This window comes from Etheostoma spectabile, chromosome 24 (assembly GCF_008692095.1).
Source record: "Etheostoma spectabile isolate EspeVRDwgs_2016 chromosome 24, UIUC_Espe_1.0, whole genome shotgun sequence".
In the NCBI taxonomy this organism is placed as follows: Eukaryota; Metazoa; Chordata; class Actinopteri; order Perciformes; family Percidae; genus Etheostoma; species Etheostoma spectabile.
The window spans coordinates 12,148,388-12,172,544 of NC_045756.1; the positions used below are offsets into that span (position 1 = coordinate 12,148,388).

The 24,157-nt window shown below is 41.4% G+C and overlaps 1 protein-coding gene and 1 long non-coding RNA gene across 12 annotated transcripts in view; one reads left to right on the plus strand and one right to left on the minus strand.

Annotated features, from left to right (window-relative positions):
* The window catches only part of tns1a (tensin 1a), a 92,084-nt gene that overhangs the window by 22,969 nt on the left and 44,958 nt on the right, over window positions 1-24,157 (plus strand). For 10 of the 11 annotated variants that reach the window (XM_032506819.1, XM_032506820.1, XM_032506812.1 and 7 more), the window contains exons 3-4: window positions 3,038-3,075; window positions 23,558-23,596. Coding sequence is in view for 10 of the 11 variants with exons in the window: in XM_032506820.1 (XP_032362711.1) it covers window positions 3,038-3,075; window positions 23,558-23,596 (77 nt within the window). In the remaining variant the exon portion in view is untranslated. Of the gene's footprint in view, window positions 1-3,037; window positions 3,076-11,386; window positions 11,626-23,557; window positions 23,597-24,157 lie in introns of those variants that run through there. The other variant, XM_032506818.1, reaches the window with a different exon arrangement.
* On the minus strand, window positions 943-18,797 carry LOC116674228 (uncharacterized). The gene is made up of 3 exons (XR_004328015.1): window positions 18,558-18,797; window positions 10,783-10,785; window positions 943-953 (listed from the first exon to the last, which is right to left on the minus strand). It is a non-coding gene; the product is annotated as an uncharacterized LOC116674228 (long non-coding RNA).

The following is a 24,157-nucleotide window of genomic DNA, read 5'->3' on the forward strand; positions in this document are numbered from 1 at the left end:
TATAAAATGTTATAATATAGTAAACATGCGCATCAGATTTTTTAAAACACAAGGTGAGGTCTCAGAAACGGATTTGTTTTGTCCAACCAGCGACCTAAACTCTGTATACATTCAGTTTACAACGAAATAAATGGTGTCTGCTGCTATGTTCCACATCTGTCTGGCTCTGCATCCATCTCCATTGTTTTGCCTAGTACACTTGTTTGAACTCAGCTGTGCATATGTATGTACAGTGTGTGTGTATGCATGTGTCTAATGTTGCAGCTTTGGTTTCTCTCCCCTCTTCCTCCCTCCCTTTAAGCCCCCGCCTGCCCATCTTCCTCCTCACATGTTTTCCATTCTAATTTTAGAAGAACTGAAGGTTTTACTGTCACTCCAAGAAAAAGTCCGGGGGAAATTAATGTTGGAGGACTCCCGGGCAGCCTCACATTTTCTGTTTTTCTCTCCCACACCCTTTCACTCGCTCTCCCTTACTCCCTTTTTGAACAACAAACACTGCGTCTTTAGCAGAAGCCGAGGTGACACTCAGAAGCCCGGCGGTAGCGGAGCGGGCCTGTATGGGGCTTTGGCTGAGGATTTGCTGTTAAAATTAGCATGGCTGCTGCTGCTGCTGCTGCTGCTGCATTAGCCTAGATAAGAGGGGGGGAAAGGAGTGAGGGGTGGGGGTGTAGAGCGAGGCAAGATAATAAGGGAGAGAAATTGGGGTATAGGGGGATTGCGAGATAGACATGGAAAACAAAGGAAAGAGAGTGCAAAGGGGAGCACAGGAGAATTACTTTCCCTTTCATCCCTCTTTTGTCCATTCATCCTCTATGTTAAAATACAGTAGACTGCAGTAAGCTTTCCTTGCCAAATGGTAAAGCTTAAAGTCATCCAGCTTAAAGCCAAAACTGCCTCCTGTAGCAGCAGCTTTACGTGCCCAACTTGGTTTAATCAGCAAAAACTATATATTTCTGTGCTATTAAATGCAACTCTTTTACTGCACTGTATGTTCACAAGCACAACACCTGGACACATGTTCATCTGAGCATCCTATCGGCCCTTTACACATTGCTAGAGGGCTTGTAGCCAAGAGAAAAGATGTGACAATAAGACGGTGTGCTGTGCCCTTTACCAGATGTGTGCATATGTTGAGAATGTACATGCTCTAACTGGCTGTGATTGTATTGTCACCTGCACAGTCTTCTGATTTACTGTTACTTAAAAAAAATAGTTTAGTGGGAAATACATTAGCCTGGACAATAGGAAACTCCCATCCAACCATAAGTTTTTTAACTACTTCTTTTGTACGGATTGTGTTAATTAGTGAGCATTAAAGGTCCTGATAAGCAGAGCCATGCTAGCTCTTTCACCCTGTTTCAAGTCTTTATGCTAAGCTAAGCTAGCCAGCAGCTGGTTGTCTCCTCATATTCAACCGGCAGATTTGAAAGTGGTGTCTATATTCTCATCTACATATCCGGCAGCAAGTGAGAGGGCGTATTTCCCAAAATGTGAAACCATTCCTTTAAACTTTCTCCAAAATTGATGAACTTTGATCGCCACAGTGTGTCAGTCACATCTGCCGTTTGCTTCACTCCAAAACACAATCGCCTGCAAGGGACCAACCACGTCGGATATGTTCACGTGTGCATCATGTCTGTAGTTTTATTCACTTGTTCTTTGCATGTGTTCCTCTGCTCTTTTCTGAGATGAAGCGCTAGACTTGTACCTCCTGTGGATAAGTGCTACTCATTAACAGTGTATAAAACCACATGATGATAATGATTGCCCCTGGTGCCTGCATGGGAAATGCAAGGCAACGTAGAATGAAACATCAGCAGTTATTCGCACAGATAGGAAGCAAAGAATTCCACTGTGATCAAGCACACTTTTAAGAATTTTAAAATGCACTTTTAGTCTGGAAACCAGGACTTCATGTAGTATGCAGACAGATGTTTATCAGTTGTGTCTTTCTTTACACTGCTGCCTTCTACTTCTGCTTAACTTTAGAATGCTACCATTTAAAGTAATTTATACAGTATGCTGCATTTTTAAAACATGGTTTGATTTACATCTAGGCGAGGCTTTTCATTTACATGACAGGCGATGACAGCTGGTTATTCCTAGAAGATGAGGCAATGAAATAATATTAGGAGAGAGCTGCCTCTCTAATTGGATGGACAAATATTCACTTTCACTCTTACCATCTCCAAATAATTACCAATCAGCGCTTCACACACACACAAAATGACCAAGTAATCCAGTTATCACCATTACGCAGGTTTACCTTAATTAACCAAAATGGGTTTTTCTAACAGTCTGCTTCGCCGTGAGACCACCCAGAACATTTGTACACAGGGTTGTCACTTCTGCTCACACATCAGAAACACTCACACCACCTGGGGACCACCTAGGTTGACAGCCAGGCCCACAGGTGCATGGGGGGGGGAGTCAAGGGTTGTACCCGCCCAGACATCAAAACATGGCCGTTAGCACGCCTGGAGGTCGACATAATCGCACTCTGTCTCTGTTTCTGACCATGACATTGATATTTAACTCATGTAATTCATACTTCAACATCTTTTAGGAAGCATCCAGTAGTTTTGGCGTATTTACCTGCTTATTATATTACCATTTAACACCTCCATCTAAAGGACTTGTGTCAAGGCGGGAATCAAAAGGAGGAATACTGAAATACAAAGAAATGACTGAATGGATATTTGCTCTATGTGGTCACTTGGGGGCAGCACCACAGCATGTTAGCACAGGATGAGAGCTGACCTTGTTTCCCACTCAGTGCATTCAGCAGCTGTTCTTCAGCAAAAGGCTGAATGCACGACATTTACAATTTTGCTGAAAAGCACCATACCTGCTGCTTTTATTCGTTGATCTATCTAGAAAGAAACTTGTGCATTGATCCCATGTGGAGATTGGTTGCACAAGTGGCTTATCTTTACTGTTTAATGACATTGCTTTTTTCCCACCCAGGCCTGCTCTTGTCTGTTTAAATTACAAACCTAACATAGTCTTTTTTTTTTTTTCTTTTTTTTTTTTGCAGCTTGCCGGTTGTCCTGCCACAGAAAATGTGAAGTGAAGGTAAGACACTAAACATCTTTTACAACTTATAAATACTGAGTTAGTACTCCATATCCATACTTATGTACACCCGCATGCAAACGTACGCCTATCAACACTCTAATGCATGCAATACATATTAAAACATCACACTTATATTCATGTAAACACATGTATTCTACACATTCAGACTGTTACACACATTTACACATGTTGTAGATAAAACCTTAGACGTATAACAAAAGCAACATAACTCTGTTATAGTTCATAAGAGTTCATATTCTTAGTATGTCTAGAAACATACATATGTGATCACAAATGTTAAGCTACGGCTGTTTACATGTAGTTTCAGACTTGTAGGAAATGCTGCACTCTCATTCAGTTTAATGAGACACTGGCACAGCAGGGTTGCAGACGCAGAGGGATCCGACCAAGAAAACGCAGATTACTACAGCATTAATGTTGAAATTGGATCGACTTTTGCCACAATTGAATGTGATATTATCCCGCAAACGCACTGCATTGGTCAATTAAATACTTGCAAGCGCACATTCCTGGTAGATTACTATGAGACTTGAACTCCGTAAGGTCCGGTCACATTAACTTTTCGTCCAAGGAAAGTCGTTCCATCACCCATTCACTTCTATTGAAACCCGCACAGCAGATGACTTCAAACAGCTGCTTGTTGTAAAATATTTGTCCTTTTGAATTCTAAAGTTGTATACTTCTAACTTATAGTATGATATACCCATGAGCTGTGGTTTAGCATGTAACAAGACTTCAAACTCGTAGTTTCTTTACTCAAAAACCGTCTTTTCTGAATCAAATGGCCTTCATGATATGGCTTGTTTTTTGCCCATTAAGTCCTCCCCATACATTTGCATCACCTAATACATTTTATAATTCACTTTCACACATTTTCTTTGCAAATAAAAAAAGTAATTATTTCGTGTCCTGAACAAAATGTCGTTTGAAGTTGAAAATCATGAAAACCGAAGAGGAAGTAAAACCATCGCATCGAATCACATATTCTACAGTTCTTCCTCTTCGAGTCACCCTCCCCACATTTGATCCCAATCTGCAATGGAAAAGAATGCATGGGCAGAGTAAATTAGAAAGGAAGGGAAGGGAGGGAGGAATGAATGGCAGAGAGAAGGGAGGAAAAAGGGCGGAGGGGAAGAGCGAATCAAGGCTGTTCTTAGTGGTTTTAGTTGTGACTGATGGAGAGAAATGTTCTCTTCTCTTTTCCCTCCAGTCTGCCCTGGTTCTTACCTCCTCTCCCATTTCCCCAAAAACATCCCCGAAACCATTGCTCAACCCAAGTATTACTGTAGGAACAAAAAGCTGTGTGTTCCCAAAACATTTGAGGAAAAATCTCCCAAATACCTCTACAACCAGGCACAGTCATTTGTGGTGGTAATTGGGGGAATAAACAGAACAGCCAGAGTCATGAGTCATTCATTTTGGTGGTGACGGACATTGGACAGGAAGGGATTGAAGGAGGAGAAGAAGAGCTGTGTGTTGTGTGTGTGTGTGTGTGTGTGTGTGTGTGTGTGTGTGTGTGTGTGTGTGTGTGTGTGTGTGTGTGTGTGTGTGTGTGTGTGTTGAGAAGACAACACGCCATCCCGAACTAATAGTGCTGTGAAAGGAAATGTTTTGAATTTTGTAATTTGGTTAAAAATTAGAGCTTTGGCATGATTTCACTAATCCTTATTTGCTAATGTGCTAATCCCTAAATGGGTTTACTTGAGACCAAACATTTGTTTTGGCTTTATTCAGTGAAATAACCCTCGAATAAAAAATGACAGCATGGCAGTGGCACGCTCATTGTTTCAGGCCGATAAAGCGCGGAAAAGTAAAGTCACTGTGCAAATACAAGTGTGGATTTAGGCAGACGGCGATGCTTTCTTCGGCTGACTCCACGCCGACCCTCGGATAGTAAATTTGTCATGAAGCACGATGAGGTCGTCGCCAGCGGTTTGTAGTTTGCCAGACGTGAAGATAACTGCTGCACAGCATCGGCTACGTTTTTATGTGTTTATTATTTCAAGCTGCCACGACTTCCCTTGTTATGCCGTATAGTAACCAGAACATTAAAATACCATTGTTTCAACGCTTTAATGGTAGTGTTATTACATTTTATGCAGCATCTCTGTGTTTTTATGGCATTTTAATGAGGCCGTTTGGATTTTAATGAGTGTGTTATAAAAGCAAATGTTCTTAACACATGATGTGAGACAGCATATGTGTGATTTATAAAGTGTCTGCTCTATACCCACTATAACTTAATAAATGTGTGTATATATATATATATATATATATATATATATACTGTATATATATTATTGCTGTCAGTTTTAACGGCGTCTATTTTTTTCACGAGATTAACGTTCTTTTTGGCCTAGCAAACTTTGTAGTTTTTTCACATGCTGTTGCAACAACTAGTAACGTTTAAAAAAAAAACTACAACGCCACACCGGATCTAGCTAGACCAGGACCAAAACAACAAGCACGCCTCACACACGCTGTTTGGCATTGCGAGAAATCAACGGACATGTAGAAAGGAAAAAAAAAGTTTAATTATGATTAATTATGAGTTAACTATGACACTAATGCAATCAATTGCAAAAAAATATTTTATCGTTTGACAGCACTTTTATTTATATATATATAAATACATTTTGTTTAAATGGTTTAAAATAGTTTTATGCATGGTCAATAATTATGAATGGTTGATGACTGTTTGTTGGAGTATTGTAGTTTTTACAACCTCAACATAGGGTTAACATTCTTGTGATGTCATCATCTATTTTGTTTGCATGCGGAACGTTTTCTTAAGAGCACGAAGTGGCGATTACTGACCTCTGTTGGTGCCCAAAGAAATTGCAACAACATGTAAAAGTCTCTGGCATCTCAAGGTGGCTGCACTGTAATTGACATCGAGACACATCTAGTATGGGACTAGAATATCAACCTACTAAATAGTCTAATAATACGGCTACTTTTTCATTTGCTCAATTATTTTGAGGACGTAAATGTTTTGTGACCGGTTGCTCCAAATGGGAAAATGTGGAAAGTGAGTTTGTAAAGCAGATAAACAGTGTGATTTTCATTTCACTTGGGCAGTAAGATTATCTAGACTTATTACACCCTCAAAGTCCATAAACATTTCGCCAAACTCCCTTTAATCTTGATGCCAGTGGAACGACTACTGATATGTTTCTCAGTCTCTGAACATCTGTAACTACGTGAGGTTCAATCATGAAGTTTTGAAGCTTGTGAAAATGTCTTTGCAGAACATCCAAAAGACGGATGTCCACTAATGTGCCTTGATAAAGAACGGCTAATCATCTGTCTGTCCAACCAAAGTCATCTCCGTGTGGACGGCGTATAGGAGGCAGACATGTCGACCCCACTGTAGATGTTATGATTGTGGATGATGAGATGGAGGCTTGTCGGTACAGGGGTGCTGTGGCTGGGATGCGGCCCAAACTCTGGCTGGACACCCAAGTTGTGGGCTGGAGACAGATGCTCTCTGTTAGACAGCGTGGGGGTGTCGGGTCCTCATACCTGACTTGAGCTGTGGATTCTGTGTTGTAAGTCCTGCTGGGGAACTTTGGTAAAATAAGTTAGATGAACACTTCTCAAAGGCAGAAACCAGTTGTTGTGGACAGTATGTATAGTTCTATATCTATATTTCATAAATGGTTCCTACTTTTTTTACAGAATAACTCCTTCAGGGCCACATGTAGATCACCACCCTCCACTGTCATGATTCAGGGATCCATTTTGGCATTATTGCAACAAAAATAAACAACCCGATCCACCCAATATTTCAGGGGAATGCAAGAATGTGTGTGTCTTCTTGTGTAGATAGGATAGCGCAGTGTCAGTAAGCGTCCTGCTCTCTCTCTCTCTCCATGGAAACAAGCCCTCATTATTCCCTAAGATTTATCCCTGTCATGTCTTGGAGGAGTCTCATGGAATGCCTCTGCAGTGGGTTTTTTGGTGTTCGTAGGACTGGCGGGTTGGAAGTCACAGGCGAGGTTTGGCAGGGGAAGATCGGGCCGGAGGGGAATGATGGAAAGTGGTCGAACAAGGCGGGCGATAGCGCAAGACGTTTGAATATTCCTCATGTAAACAACGGTGCTGGAGGGTGCTTTTGGCGTTCCTTGGCTGAGTTCTTCTAAAAATGCTGTTTACATGTTTGTGTTTTTTTTTTAAAGAGAACATTGTGGTCCTGTCTGACGTGCCATATGTGTCTCTGCTGCAATTCTACCTCCGCCGCAAGACACATTTGTTTAGAAAACTCTGGAGAACTTCTGTAACGCAAGATTGATGCAAGAGGGGGGAAATTTGACATTGCCGTTTAGATATTTCTGTTTCATTTAGCCTTGAACGTCCAAGTTTTGAGATTAAATCATTGAAAATTGCCCTTGGAATAAGAGTTGAGTCTAGTTAGGTTGGGCACCGCACACCGACAAACTGAAGGGAGAGTTCAGTTGATGACAATCAAATCTACCAGACAACTACAGAAAGGTGTGAAAGGTAGCTGTGGATTTAAAAAATAAAGCATATAAAGTAGAGCTGAGCGACTTTTAAGGCCAATACGTATATTTGATTATTTAAAAATCCGATATGCTGATATATTGGCCGATATACTGCTTTTTTTTTTTTTTTTTAATCCAGAAACGCGTTACAAAACATAAACAGATTTCCCTAACATTAATTATTTGTAGTTGTTTATGAGTTCTCACTGAATAATATGATAAGAATTTGTTTCATTGTCACAACAGAATAGAGGAACATCAAAATATATTAAGGTTCTAATAAATGAAACGTATAAAAACACAAACTTAAGATGTGAAACTTAAAGTCTTTTAAACAAAAATACATTAAAAAAAATAAAAATAATCAGTGTTGCCAACAGGGACGTTTTAGAGCGCCCTCTGGAGGACAAACTATACAACGCCAACACACATAACACGGTTGACAGTCCGTTTTTATTTTTTAAATATTCATTTATCAGAATCATTTATAGCCATTATAAATGTGGATACCGATATATCGGGAAATGGGCTCTAATATGAATATGAATTCATGCTACACACGCAGGACCAGTTTTATTCTGTTCTAATAAAAACAGTCATGGTCAACAGGCCGGTCTGGACCAGGCAGGGACTAATAGGGAATAATTGAACCCAGCTGGTTCTCAGGGTTCAGAGACCACGTCTATCTGCCACCAGCCTGTAACAGCACTCAGTGTTTTCAACACGTTTTTTGATCAGAAGACTTTGTTTACTTATCGCTGTTGTCAGCTGGAGCCGAACAAAGTGCTCTCGTAATCAGGCTTTTCCATTTCCTGTAGTTGTAGATGTTCGCAGATCTTGGAGCAGCACCAGGGGTAAAACAGTAGGACGAGGAAGTGAGTCACGGTTGCAGTCCAAGAATAAAATAACAGAGCGTGTGAGCATGTTCCTGTTGACACATTTATACGTCAAGTAGTGAGCAGTTACTTCTTTGCACATTCTATTCTTCCATTTCTTATAGATTCATAGTAATCTTCCATTCCTTATTGTCAGCTGGTGGAAGGGCAAGGCATTTGGTTATTTTACCTCATTTTTTTATCTTAAAAATTAAAGGAGAGCCCAGGCCTTAATCAAAGGAGTTTCTCTTAATCATTAACTAAAAAAAATTGAAAAAATGACTGTGTTAATACCTCAATTAACAGATTTTTTCCAAACCATCGCGCTAAGAAAGTACATCCTTGTCCTAAAGCTATGAAGCAGATTTGGCAACCCAGTCACATGCTCAATGTCTATTTTTAGCAGATTCAATAGTTCCTTTGTCACGCCAAAAGAAAATCCAGGGTATACTATTGCCGCAAGGAGACTCAGATGGTCCTGTTTTATCTTTAGTAGCCCCAAAATCCCTTTCTGTCAAGCTGAGCTCACAAGCAGCTTACATAACACGAGCAGTGATGTGAAGGAAACAGCTAAGCATTTTAAAAGAAGGAAGGATGAGACCTCAGGCTGATTCGAAATTCAGACGTTTACTGCTCATTTGTTTGTCTCTTGAGTGCACATTCCAAGCCTGGCTTGAGCTGAGCTGGGCCTCCTCCAGTGCAGAATGTTGAGGTCAAGTGTTTTAAGGTCTAGCTTTTTAATCCACATACTAACATGTGTGTGGATGTGTGAAAACTGGGAGAGGCCTTTTAATTAGAGCGCTGGCAAATGACATGCTCTATAAAACGCAACCCAGAAGCTCTTTAATATTTCAGGAGGCACGGGTGCAACCCCAGTTTACCACCTACTGTACAACGTGGGAGTATTTGTGTAACCCATGTGCACGGGTGTTTGTGTGGACATCCAAACTTGGTAGGAAAAGAGTTAGACGTGAAACTATCCATGTCATCAAAAGGTTAAAGAAGTCACTTTTGTTATTCGCCCATGAACAGGCGTCCACCACTTTCTTTTCAGCGTTGTTTTACAGGCTTTTTTTTTTTTTTTTTAATTTTGCGTTATCTTCCAAAGTGTATGGAGCGAGACCAAAAACACAGCAAGACGTGCATAGAAGCAGGGATGAGGAGCGTTCAAGAATGTTGGCGAGCAAAAGAGCGTAACTGTCCAAGCATGAAAGTGAAAAAGGTAGACAGGAGGGAGACGAGAGTCAGGGAGAGAGAAAATGATGACACACACACACACACACACCACACACACACCACACACACACACACACACACACACACACACACACACACCACACACACATATACACATACACATTCACAGGAGCCAAGCCTCCCCATTCCTCAGCAGCCGTTTCACAGAGGCAAGTCTGTTTCCCCAGCGCAGACCCGTCACATCAAAGAGCCATCACAGCACGTCGCCATAGTGACGCCCTTCAGCGGTGTAGAGGCAGCGCCGGAGTCGGGAGATAGAGCTGGCAGACAAACTGGTCCTGCGGCCTAATAAGCGGGTGCTAGCTGATGACTGATGGTCCAATTTACCTCATTGCTCGTCTGGAGGAGGAGCTAAGTTCACCCCTGAGTGCTTCAAACCCCAACACTGGCAAATATATATATATATATATATATATATATATATATATATATATATATATATATATATATATATATATATCTATATACATATAGATATATATACATATACTGTAAATATATATATATTAGAAATGGGGGATTTGGGGGTATAAACCTGGGGGTACGGTAGTTAATGTGCATGTACGGGCATCCTTATAGATACTGTATATGGTCACAGGTGAATATAACTTATGTTATGGTTACCTGCTTTCGCATTATCACTTTTTTTAATTACATATTCAATTAATTGTAACGTCACTTACTAACACTGCAATGTTGTCTTGTACTATGGCACTGCACTTTACTTTACTTTACAATACCTTATGTGACCCACTTTACTTTACTTTACCATCAGTCTACCTTCTGCCCATGTCCATTGTTTGCCGTTTTCTAGTGTGTTTAACTTGTTTGCTTTCATTGTAGAGAATGCTGCTGAAACAGGAATTTCCCATGTGGGATGAATAAAGTATCATCTAATCCATCTATAGTAGTGTGGTAAAGTACGCTGTGCAGCTTTACTCTGCAACTCTAAGGTTTTCATTTGACATCAAAGATGATTGGATGTCAACCTGCACTGCATGGTATTAAACTGGATACAGAATATAGCTATTCCTATTTTTGAGCACTTACTTTGTAAAGCGGTATGCTCAGACTACTTTTTAGACAAGTTAAGATAGAACTTTATTCATCTGAAAAGAACATCTTTGCGCTTCAGATTATTGGGGTACCTGGCAAAATGAATACAAATATAATCATAAATATGATGTATATTTATGTTTAAAAAAAATGTAGGCTGCCTACACGCTAAAATGAAAACGCTTTAATTAAGAGAGATTTTCTGCAGAAACAAGAACAGAAAAGTTATTCTTTCTCTCTCCGTCCCATTCTCCCTCTCACTCCCTCTGTCAAGCATGTGTCAACAGCTGCAGAGAAAGCTAGGTACAGGAGGGAGGAGAGAGAGAGAGAGAGAGAGAGAGAGAGAGAGAGAGAGTGGGTTAGCAGAAGGAGGGATACAGAGGGATACGGTTACTGTCTGCCCCCGGACAGCTTTTGCTCTCTCGTTTTGGGTACCGGAATCCTGAGGAGCCCCAAGCCACTCGCTTGGCCTTATAAAGCGTGTTTCAAAATTTCTTGGCAGTTGACAGGAGAAACCAAAGCCAACAGTACAAAGAGTGTGTCCTGGTCCAGTCCAGAGGCTGCACAGACATCCACATGCGCACACGCATACACACAGAATTGAGTTCAGTAGCTCTCTGGCACGCGTTCGGGATTACTGCTGTTGTTTTGAGCAAGAGGGGCGGAGGAGGAGGAGGAGGAGGAAGAGGAGGAGGAGGAAAGTGTCTGTATTTGGTACTCCCTCTCTTGCCCTCTTTCTCTCTTCGAGGGGGGTCTGAAGGCAAGGAAAATGCAGAGGTAGAAACCAGGCGGAGAGAGGAGAGAGCATGAGAAAAAGTGGCACCAGCGTGCAGGTAAGACATCTGAAAGAGTACATTTTCAGATGCTTTTTTTTTTTTTTTTTTTTGCAGTTCATTCCATCTGTAGTTTGCATGATTTGCCTGTTGAATATGTTTTGGTTTTTTTTGCATTCTTTCATTGCTTGAATTTGGAAAGCTTTTACTGCGTAACAAGGCTGTTGGTGCATGAGAGTTGAAGCCGTGCAACATTTTTGGATGTCATTTCAAAATGCTCTACTCTGCATGTTTTGGATGTCGGCTGAGTCTGCTACACACTCATAGGAAAGCTGCTCCCATGGGAATGGGACAGATCAAGTTAATTTGAGTTGCCGATTGAGGCTCCTGAACCCACAAGGAGTGATTTGTGGCGACAGAGTCGGACAGAGAGACCCGGAGCGAGTTGTCAACGCAGCAGGCGAGCGTGTGTTTTCTCTCTCGGCGTAACCCACATGTGCTTTGGCATTACAGGAGATAAAGTAGAGCAGTTGGTCAAGTAGAACGTTTACAGGAAATGTCGTTTGCGTTCTCAGCCTTCTTTGCACTCTCTTCGTCATCCGTTGAGTTTTTTCTCACACGTTTTCTCTCTGACAACTTTGAGAAAGGATGCGGACTGATGATGACAGTCGCTCACCTTTGGCCTTGAGCCAACACACGGACGGCAGTTAAACAGGAACGGTTAAGAGGTCACGGGTCTTGTATGTCCTGTCTCCCACTTAAAGAGTCAAAACAACTGGAAGGAATGCAGTTATATTACAGTGCCAAAATTAAACACTTTTTTTTTTTTGTGGGTGGGGACTACGATGCATTTTTCTTGAGCACGTCTTGAATTTTGCTTGAAGACATTCCATAACCTTGAACCCCAAGCTCTTGCCCTGGCATCTCACTTTTCAAAACTGGTCATAAGTCTCGAGGAAAAATGTTCTACCACTCTCTCTACCCTGCCCAGAAACCCTCTTAAACTGCCAAAAGAGCCCTAACTCATGTCTCCCTTGTGTCTCATAACAAGAAGATGTTCTCTAAGAGTGATGCTTATAGAACGGCTGCTTTCCCTGTAGATCTATCCCTCTTGAACTATTTGTCTCTTCTACCTGTCTCTGCTGTCCTTTAATAACATACCTAGCTTCCCTCAGGGCAGTTCATCTTTTGACACATCAGAGGAGTGAAGCCTTGGCAGAAATGAGAAATGTTGAGAAATGAAACATACCATAATTTGCAGAAAATCCTCTTGAAAGGCTCAAAGTAGATCACTTTGATTGCCAAGTAGAAATTCCTCTCACATGTTTGTGCAGACATGCTTTGCTATGTCACGCATCCCGTTTTTGTTTTTCAGATTGACTTTTAAGATATTCTACCGTCAGCTTTTACGAGAAGAGCCCACGGACACAAAGTGTGGCTGGTAAGCTGTGAAAACTACGAGCTCTCCAGCTGCGTCAGCTCCAAAGTATGTGTTATTAAAACAGTAGTGACCAGGGAGGATGGCATTTAACATGCAACCACACAAGAGGCCAAGGCTGAATTAGCAGAGTCTCGGCCTACACACTAACTTATTTCTGTCAATAAGTGACAGGCTGGTGAAGAACAATGAAAGGCAACTTGAGATTCAAAGGGAATTTCAACACAAAGTGTTTTCAGATTAACACTTTTAAGAAAATTGCAGACATGTGCATAAGTTGAGGCTTTTTATAGAAGTAATTTCAGCAAAAGAGCGTTCAGAAATACTTTTGAGCATCTTAAGCCCATGTTTCATTGCGCTTTTCTTTGCGTATACCATTGATTTGGGCTCAGCTTATTTAATTTTGCCTCAATGTGATATTTCAATCAGTAGAGACTTCATTGCAGATACACAAATATTTATTGTACATAAGCATTATTCGAAATGTACAATAATGTCTTTGGGGATTAGACTCCATTGAAATATTTGAAAGGGGTAGAGAAGCCAGACATATCCCCCCCACACCGATGGAGCCTATACACTGGCGATGGTGGAGAAGTCGGAGACCGAACGAAGGAGCCGCCCACCGGAAAGGGACTCAGGTTGCCGTGGGTGATGACGACCATAGGCGGAAGGGGGAGGAGGAGGGTTGCACATTTGCCTGAAAAGACAGCTGATATCAAGAGAGAAGACATTTAAAGCAGGATGTCGTGCTGTGATTGGATCATTCATTTCGTGGCCAATTTTGGTTGGTTTACTGAAAAATGAATGCCTTTTAACAGCTGAATAGTTTCCGGAAGAGATAGTGGTGATTAAAGTTATTTAGAAGTCTTCCTGAAAGAATTTGCGCTGAGTCCCATTTATGGTGGGAGGAGGGAAAGCATTCTGTAGCCACTTCTAATTAACCAGGAACCAACGCTGTCCGGCACAGTAATGATGAAAACCCTTTTAACTTCCATAGAAGCCTGGCCAGGGGAAACCCAGTCAGGTGATTTTTGAGTTGTAAACCTTTGCTTAATGTTCAATCTCTCCCACGATTGAAATGACCTAACATTTATGATATGCGGTCATTGCATAAAACTCCACGTCAGGCTTTCAGATTTGGAGGTTTTCAACCTGCGTCCAAAGTGAACCACAATTGCACATCTGCTATTCGTAATTTTCTTGTTTAATGGAGTATTATGTTGTCTGTAGCTCACAGCGATTTGGTTGTAACCGTACAAGGGGGGGGGCAGCCGAGCCAGAGCCCACTCACCACTCACTGTGGCTTGACCATGACCAAATAGCTGCTTCCTCAGTGATCCATGGGTTTTTGCCTCTTTCACGTCCACTTGATGAAGTTCCTCTGGGCCTCAAACCCGACATCGGCATGTTGGTTTTGAGGTGAAATAATGTCAGTCTCTCTGTTGGACTCAAATCTGAGCTCATTGGCAATCAAAACAGTTGAAATAAGAAGGCAATCCACTGTGATGTAGCTCATTGTAAATAACCTCCTGTATGCTGTGGTACTGGATGATTTTTATGCTTTTTTTATGGCGTGTCAACCATGTGGTAGTGATTTTGTTCTCATGTGAAAAAAAATACATCTCCTTCTTATGTTATCCTCAAGGTTTAGATGGGGGATTCTTCACAAGAAGACAGGGAACGTGTTGCTTTGAAGCGTTCGAGTCGCAGAGAAAAAAATCCAATCAAAGGTTGTTGTTTTTTCGTCCAGTCTTGTCATTTGTTCGACCATCACAGGATGGTTTTCATGCTGTGGGAAGACCTTGTTTGTGTTGCGCTACTGGGTGTCAATGGACGCCAGTGGAAACAGCTGGCAGGCAGTTTGTTCTACTTTACAAAAACAACTATTTAGACTTCATCGGTATACACCGGCTCTTTCCCATCCTGTTTGGGTGAAATAGCAATTTGACCGTTATGGGTCAGCCCAGACTAAAAAGCATGATTCACAATGTTTGACTCCAAATTTAGATATCCACCCAATAGATTAGACCCTTGACCAAAAAAAAAAAGTGTTTACAGAGTGGATTCTCCGTTTTAAAGGATGTTGAATCATCAACTGTCTTATAAATGATGGACAGTGTTTTAGTGGCAAAACTTTCCCACGCAGTACTATTCTAGTGGCAGCATTCTATATGAGTTGTTTATTATGCCATTATTTTACTACAGCTTGATTTAACTCTCTTTTTAAATTCTACATCAGATATGATTCAGCCACTGACAACAACACTTCACACTGAAAGTGTGCTCTTGCCAGCGATGCACTGTCAACTAGTTGAACATGGTGCGTTACACACTTGACATTATGTCAAAATGTCAAAGAGGGAAAAAGAAAAACGCTCTTCACCATCACAGCGTTAGGCGGATTTATTAGCCTTCCAAGTTAAACAGAAACCCAGCCGATGTATAAATCTCTCTTAAGGGGCTGTTTGAGCTTCAGTCCTTATTTGGCCCCCGTTTAGAAAGTGAAGAATTTACTTTCACAGGCAAACTGCCATCAGTGCGGCAGTGGCTCTTGTGTGGGCAGGAGGAGTGCTTGAGGAATTTGGTGTGTGGTTGGACCAATGGCAGGCTCATTTATTGGAGCCAATGAGATGATTTATGCACAGTGGCAAACATGCTTTCTCCCATCTGTTAGTAGTAGATAAACTAAGATCAGACTGATATGGCTAGGGGGTTAAAAGGGCATAAATCTGTGGAAATATTGCGGCTTTTCCAAGTTGAAGTCTTCACTTCTAATGAGTGTTTAAATAATTTAAAAAAAACTTTCAATGGGTATCTGACGTAAGCCTTAAAAAAGATGTTCATCCCATCTGCCAAAATGTGTTTTCTCAACTTTTTTATGTGTCAAAATGCACAAAACTGTAGCTATAACAATAAATGTGCTGTCAGTGCAAGCTTATCGTCAAAATTATTTGAAAAGGTGCAAAAGAAGAATGCAAAGGCTGCTGAGCAAGCCGGTCTTATTCCTCCTCAGTTATCTGGGAATGCTTGTTCCAGCCTGTTTGAAGTGTAAAGAGAAAATAGTTCATCACCGTGCTGCTTGAACTGCAGCACGTTTACCCACGACACAACGATTCAACTCAGTGGACCGGGCTGCTTTGATATTCTGCACTCTCCATTTCCATAAAAACCTGCTTAAGTACCTCAGCAGCAGCACTTTTGCTGAAGTCATTAAAGCTCTCTCTGATCCACACTCTCATTGTGCAGGGGAAGAGGGGGGGGGGGTATCAAGACAGAAGAGGAAAGCTCCGTGAAGCTGTCGAGACTCACCTGAGACATTTGACCTTTGCTGCGGGTAATTCAACAACGTCCCGCCTCAGCTCAACCCTGTTTGCCCCCCTAATGAGGCCTCTCGGCTGGGTTGAAATTGCGAAGAGGCCCCCCGGTGTCTTGCTTGACTCCTTGTTCTAGTTCAGTGGCTTCCCAGACGCCCCTTGTGACTCGATGAGATTATAAGCTACAAGCTGTTTTTAAAGCCTAAACTCGCTTTGACTCTTTTTCTCTCGACGTTGGAGAGTTTTCTTTGTGGTCTGCTGGTCCCGTGGCTGGAAGGTGATTGGGTGATCGGAGGCCAAAGAAAAGGTCGACACACTCATTGTTTGATGAATGCTGAATATTCGTTGCCATGCCATTTCCCTGCTATGGTACATACGCTGAGGAAAAGATGCACAGATAACACAAAGAGGCTTTTTTTTCCTCTTCTTTTCTCCCTATTGAGCTATATGTACTGGATTATTTGACAGATTTTGAGATGGCACAGATGCAGAGGAAATTCAGGTGTTAGCCTGGCCCGATGACGAAGTGTGTGGCAGGGCCTCTCGGAGATTCATACACTTTTATCCGTCTGAGCTGGGGAAAAACCACGTGAAGCCTGTATTAGTCTGGCTTCCAGCTGCACCCACCATATATGGATGAAGTCAGGGTAGCTGTTGTTCTCTCGCTTTGTTGCATGGAGATGTGGCGAGGATTTAGTTGAACTGAGACATGGCGGAATGTAAGATTGCTTTATTATGAAGTCTGTATTTTCTCTCAGTCTGCTGCTCCGGCTGTCTCATGACTGCCTCACTAAATATGTGATGATATAACAATATTTGCAAGCAATGTCCATGTCTGATTTCTTGAAAACTATTTTTTGACATGCACAAAGTGTTCCCTAAAGAAAGAATTGGTTTTATCTGGTTGGAAACATACAGTAGCAACTGAAACTTAAAGTCATCGCTATACCCTTCTGACCTTTAGATCAACGCTGGAGGGAGTCATCATCGGGACATTTGCAGGCGTAGGCTACATGACAGCGCACAGAACAGCACCTCCTGTCAGCTGTAAATAAAGGCAGATGCTCTTGCTATGAGGCCCCGGGGCCACCGGCCAACACTGATATTTAAATGTCAGCCACGGCAAATGTAGTGTAAGCACTGTAAAGAGCAAGCATTAGCCAACTTGTTCAAGGCTTCTGGTACTAGCAAGTTCATCTTCTGTTGGCTTTGCATTGCAACACTGTTGTATTGGAGGACTCAAGCCAAGTTTAGACCAACAAAAGTGATTGCACTTCATTTACATTTACTGTTGCCATTTTAATCATATGTAACCTAAGGACTTTGGTCAATTCACTTCAAAACCCAAAACAATTGGTAAGACACATCATAAGTAAAGGTTTGTTTTCCAAAAAGATTTGAGGAATTTCAAAAAGCCAACATCAACGTTTCAGCTTTAGCGCCAAATTGTCTCTTTACACATTGCTCCAGAAAAACAGTTTGTTCTGAACATTTTGATACAAAACACATGGGGATCAGGCATGTGCAAATATCCTAAAAAGGTGTATTCATAGCACCCATATTCTGCTCATTTTCAGGTTCATACTTGTATTTTGAAGTTGTGTCAGAATAGGTTTACCTGGTTTCATTTAAAAAAAACAACAACATATATTTGTTGTGCTGCACATTGCTGCAGATCTTGTTTTCACCCTGTGTCTTTGAGTTTCTGTTTTAGCTACAGAGTGAGACATCTCACTTCTATACTATCTTTGTTGGGAGTCAAACATGCTCAGTAGTTAGGTAAGATCACATCAGCTAGATAACTCTTTCTCCAGCTTTGGTCAGTACAGTGCAGGATTAGCTGGGAGACTTCTTCTAGACGAGGACAACTTGTGGAATACCTGCAGAACAGGGACAGGAAGTAGTTCTTTTGGAGATTATGGTCAACCAGTGTGTGTTGTAGCAGTGTTTTGCCATTGAGAACGAGCTAGCATGCTAGCGCTGGCAGTGACGTAGAAAGCCGTGCAGATTTTGAACAGCTCACCCAAAGACTGAAGGCAGAGGACATTCAAACAGCATGGATATTTTTTTTTCCAAGTTTGCATGAGTGTGGAAGCACCAGAGACACAAAACAACACCCCAAATCCCTGAATAAGTTTTGTTGTCATAATATGGGCACTTTAAGAAGAAGAAATGTGAAAAGGCCCTTGGACCTCAGAGAACTAACCCCCCCCCCCCCCCATGTAGCACAAGTACACTTTGTATTTCACAATTATTGTTTTCCATCAGATCGTTTATTGATCGTTTATAGATCTCAACATTTCCGACCACGCTTGAAGGCAGCTTCAAAAGAAAAACAGACGGAGCGACTGTGCTTTTGTTCTTGTTTCAGAAAACAGTCAGCTGTTACAGAAACTCCTGGCCAGTTCAGTGCTTGCGTTTCAATTTTTGTACCCTCATCGCGTTTTAAAACTTTCTTGCGGCAGCGATAGAGGCAGTGATGTCATAAAGTCATCTGAGCGTATTTCTTTTGCAAACAATCACGGTCACGCATTCATCCTTGTCATTGGACGCTGCATTTTCTCTTCCTCTATTTTCATTTTTATTCACTTCCCCGTAGCACCTGCAGCAGCAACAGTTGTAACTCATTCACTTTATTAACCCGGGGATTCAAAAGTGATGCCCTCCAAGTTGTGTTTCTCAAAAGGAATGGCAACTCTCACATGTGTACACATGCACACACAAGGACAAGGTCCAACTAAAGTTGGCCTTGTATTGAACACAGGATATGAACCCATCATCTTGACCACTGATGGTTTGATCCACGTACATTGGTTTGGCAAATCCTTTATTCAGCACACTGACTGATGGGTAATTTTGACTGAAAAGCTTACAAATGTTGGCTTGTAAAGTACATTTTATGGTATTAAAAATGGCACCTAATGGGTGATTTTAAGGTATCAAATCATATTGCAGTGTGCATGTGTATATCAGTCAGTACATGGTAACGCATTAAAGTGCCACTAATCCAACATGGAAATTGTTAAACTATCTCAGTAACCTCTTGGTCAGCTTCTTCATGTTTTTAGTGGAGCACATGACCGTATCAGCACTAACTGGTGGACTGATGCCATCCCATTGCATATCAGCGTGCACTTGGTGGGATCTATTCTGTTGCAGTGTTATCCGACTACTATATATATTTTTTTTTGGAAGGTTACTTTTTGGGGCTTTATTTATAGTGACAGTGCATAGACAGGAAAGGGGGAGAGAAAGAGAGGGGATACAACGCAGCAGAGGGCCGCAGGTTGGATTCGAACCCGTGCCGCCGCCAAGGACTCCATTGGACGCACGCTCTTGCTGGGTGAGCTAGAGGCCGCCCCCTGACTACTGTATTCTTATACGCTTGATGATAGCGTTACAAAATGAGTCTTTTGTTTTCCCAGAGCAAACTAATTACAGCGGCTTCCTTCCTGCCTGCCTGCGTCTGTGGTCTTCTGATAGCGCGCTCTCATCTCACCACCTGTAAACATCCGTCAACTCACAACAACCGTGCGACAATGGCCACCGCACGCACTCAATTAACCGTGCACTCCCACATACATGTTTATCTGTGCACACAAAAGTAAATACAATCAGATGGAAGTCGCTCAGCTTGCCTGGGAGGGCATGTTTATGCATCGTAATCAGTGATTTGTGGTGCACGGGGTAATGCAGACTATTAGGAGCCACACTTGTCTGTCATGGATACTATGAGCAAACTGTTTTTAGTACCAAAATGGCCTGCTATTTAAAGATGCTACATGTAGTGTTGCAACATCAGGAAATCAAAACCGCTCTAATTTTGAGATGATAGTATAATTAGGGGACAAGTGATACTGTTGCTAAGAAGGCCTGGCAACGGGTACTGGCCCTCCACTATGCGTTATATAGTGCTGGTGTGCCACCCAGTTGCATTTGTTGAGGAACCTACTGTTGTTTTACTATCCTTTAATATGCACCCAGCTAGACATAATAATACAAAAAGTCACTATATGGCATTTTATCAGCGAGCAGTAATCAAACAGCAATAACTGGCAGTCATTATCAAGTGATGGAGCATTTGAAATGTTATTACATCTGCAGGTTTACTGCAATAAAGAAATACTGGCACACCCAATTGTGGTTAAAAGATTGTTTAATGAAAATATTATTTTGGTTAACTGTAAATACAATATGCAAAGTGATATTTGCAAGGATAGGGGACAATGGAGTTAGAGCCCTGGTTGCTGGGAGTAAAAACAAACTTAAACAATGAATTCATCTGCAATGGTTTTAATTATCAATAAAACATCCAAAGTGATTTTCAAACCAAAATACAAAACATTTAATAGTTCTAGCTTGTCAAATAGCAGGATTTGCTGCTTTTCTTTGTCTTGAATGATAGTAAACTGAACATCTTTGGGTTTTATATATATATATATATGTGTGTGTGTGTGTGTGTGTGTGTGTGTGTGTGTGTGTGTGTGTATATAAATATCTCAGAGATGGCAACTCAAGTAGTACTTAAGTAGAAGTACAGATACTTGTGTTAAAAAACTAGTCTGGTAAAAGTAGAAGTACTGATTTAACTTCTTTACTCAAGTAAAAGTAGCAAAGTACAGGCTTGGAAATGTACTGTGCTGTATAAAAGTAAAAGTAGCCTTGCGAATGACAACCATTTTAATGCAAAGCTCCCTGGACCACACAAATGTTAATATAGTGTAAGCTGGGAAACTTCAGTGGACATGGAAAAAGGCTCTTTATATGACACTGCCTCCATTTTAAGTGGATGTCTGCCAATAGGCCTAAAACATCCCATATATGAATATTGTGACAGAGACTGGGACTCCAGGTTAATAAGATTCTGACTGAGCAGCAAGATATGAATTCAATTGTGATTCTGTGAGAATTCACAGATCCAATTTCTCTTTTATAATCTTCCCCTTAACATTTAAAGGAATCTACATGTATGTGTGGGTTCAAATATGGCTTCTGGAAAGAAAATAAAGGATAAAATATGAATTACTAAACAGGCATTAATTAAAATGTTCCCCAGCACATTGACCAGGAGTCATTCTTGATGCCTACTGTCCGAGGCCGAGAACAATGGGAATGTCTTGCTGCTTGTCTGCTGAATCTATGGGATCTTCGTTTTTTTCATCTTAAATTATGTTGCCGTCCATGCTATGTGCTCACGTAGTGCCATCAAGCTGCTATAAATGCTGCAGAATCTGTTGATTTGTCTTGTAGTGGTGCGTCAAGTGCAACATACTGTCTATTCCCGTCCAATTAGATTGAATTCGTGAACAATAATAACGGTAACTCCAGTAAAATGATTTGAAACTTCTAACTGAGGACTGGATTAGGACTGGACTTAAAACTGATTCTGGTTTCCAACGTGGCCCAGGTGTGTCGGTTAAAACACAGACAGAGACAACTTCTCTCTGTTGATGCTTTATTACAATCAAGCATCAGGATAAACATGGGCATGGGTAGCTCTGCTCTGTTTGTGTGTGTGTTTGTGTGTGTGTGTGTGTGTGTGTGTGTGTGTGTGTGGTGTGTGTGTGTGTGTGTGTGTGTGTGTGTGAGATTCTGCAAAGATATAATAACATCGTAAAGGCTATCATACACAATGCATATGAAACATATATGCTTGCAAATAATAATAAACCCACTATTAATTCCATTATCTTAATGCAGTGTAACTGTAGCATGTAAATAACGCACCTAAAATAGAAATGTGAGCAACGACGTTCAACAATCGCCATTATATCGAATCAACAGCCACGTGCAACCTAGCAACCAAACAGGTGAAGAACACAAATAACAAAATCTCTAGCTTACTTACTTTAAATGTGCAAGAACTATAGACTAATACAACAACAGCCTTAAAGGAACTGACAATTTCAGTTATACAACTTACACTGCTCAAGGACTCACACACACAATCTCAACTGATTATCCTCCGGACATTTTTTTCTTTTCTCTCACTTTTTTCTTCGTGTGGCGTTCAAGTCCGCTTGCGGTGTGAGGCGCGTGTCCACGCTATTCTCCGACATGCACTCACAATCACACCTGATAGACAGCCTTTTGTTCTAAAGTAAAGTAACGAGTCCATTTTGTAAAATGTAAGGAGTAGAAAGTACCCACATCCGTGTTAAAATGTAAGGAGTAAAAGTAAAAAGTCGCCACAAAAATAAACAGTAAAGTAAAAAATCTTAAAAATCTACTTGAGTACTTTGTTACTTCCCATCTCTGATATATATTATATGGATTGCAGGTGGGAGAGTAAAGTCGGACGTCACACACACAAAAGACGGCTGACTGAAGCTATGATTGGTCAGTGTCCAACGTGTATCTGCCATGTCTCTCGGCCGAGTAGCAGCAAGAATTTACAACTCTATAATCACCCAATCTGACACTAGGGCCATCTGGATAGGCAACCATGATGTGCAGTGTAATCCCCATCAATATGTGTTTCCCTGTCTGACATGTGCTCAAGGTGCATGTTGAGTCACAGAGCAGATCAGGACAGCACCACCTAGTGCCTAAAAGTAGAAGTACTGATTTAACTTCTTTAAGTACTGATTTAACTTCTTTACCCCCCCCCCCCCCCGCTGCAGGGATACCTGTGTGCATCAGAATGTAAATGGATTTCTCGCATGATGCCTGACCTAAGTCCGTATTGGATAAATGTGAACCTGCATTAGACGTGCTTGATGAGGCACTTTGGGTTTCCATTTTGCCTGGATTCTCTCAAACATCTCGCAAAGAAGAATTACAAAGTCATCGTTTCGTGTGTGTGAAACCGAGAGCGTAGTTCAATTGTGTTCTGACTGATACAGGACACATACTCTCTTCATGTGAACTCAGTGCCAAATGTGATTTTGCCGGGAATTAGCCCTGACATGTTTCCCACAACTCAGAAAGGGCCTTTATTTATGAGGCAGTGGTTATTTCTGTACTGTTGCTGGCGATTTGGGTAATACTCAGGCATTCAGGAGAAAACACTCAGAGATGTCTCCCCCATCTCGGTTTCTACAAAAATAGATGCAATTCTTGCAGAAGTGTTTTTAAAAACCCAGTCTTGCAGAGATGAGACGATGCCACTTAGTTTATGTCTCCTTGTCATGTTGTTGACTTATCCCTCGGTTCTGCTTGTCTCCTCTTTTGTAACGTAATCGACTGTACTTTAAGCTTTCCTGTACTCATGTTTTCTCTGTTTCTCCATTTACAGGTCACCACATCATGTCAAACAACTACCACCAATGAGCTGGTGAGTATAACGTGTGTGTGTGTGTGTGTGTGGTGTGTGGTGTGTGTGTGTGTGTGTGTGTGTGTGTGTGTGTGTGTGTGTGTGTGTGTGGTGTGTGTGTGTGTGGTGTGTGTGTGTGTGTGGGTGGGTGGTGGGTGGGTGGGTGTGAATTTGTGCACACATAGGACTTGTCTTTTAGGATGTTGTTGACCTGAAATCCCCCTCAAATGCAGTGGTGCTTTCTGGTCAATGAAGTCATATAAGAAGCAGCTCACTCTCAGTCCTGTTTTATATTTCCAAGATTAACCACAAAACGCTATGACCAAATTAGGAACATTCCAAGCAAAAGTAACTACTTATCATGTGTTTACTTTGGATGCTGACCGTTTAAAATTACTGCGGCAGCTTGTTAAACAGTGCCCGGTTTTGTTTATAGAGCTCACATCACCCTAAGACGCTGTACTTAACTCAGTTAAGAGATTTTCCTCAACTCATGGATCACTGTCAAAGCATGTGTGTGTGTGTGTGTGTGTGTGTGTGGTGTGTGTGTGTGTGTGTGTGTGTGTGTGTGTGTGTGTGTGT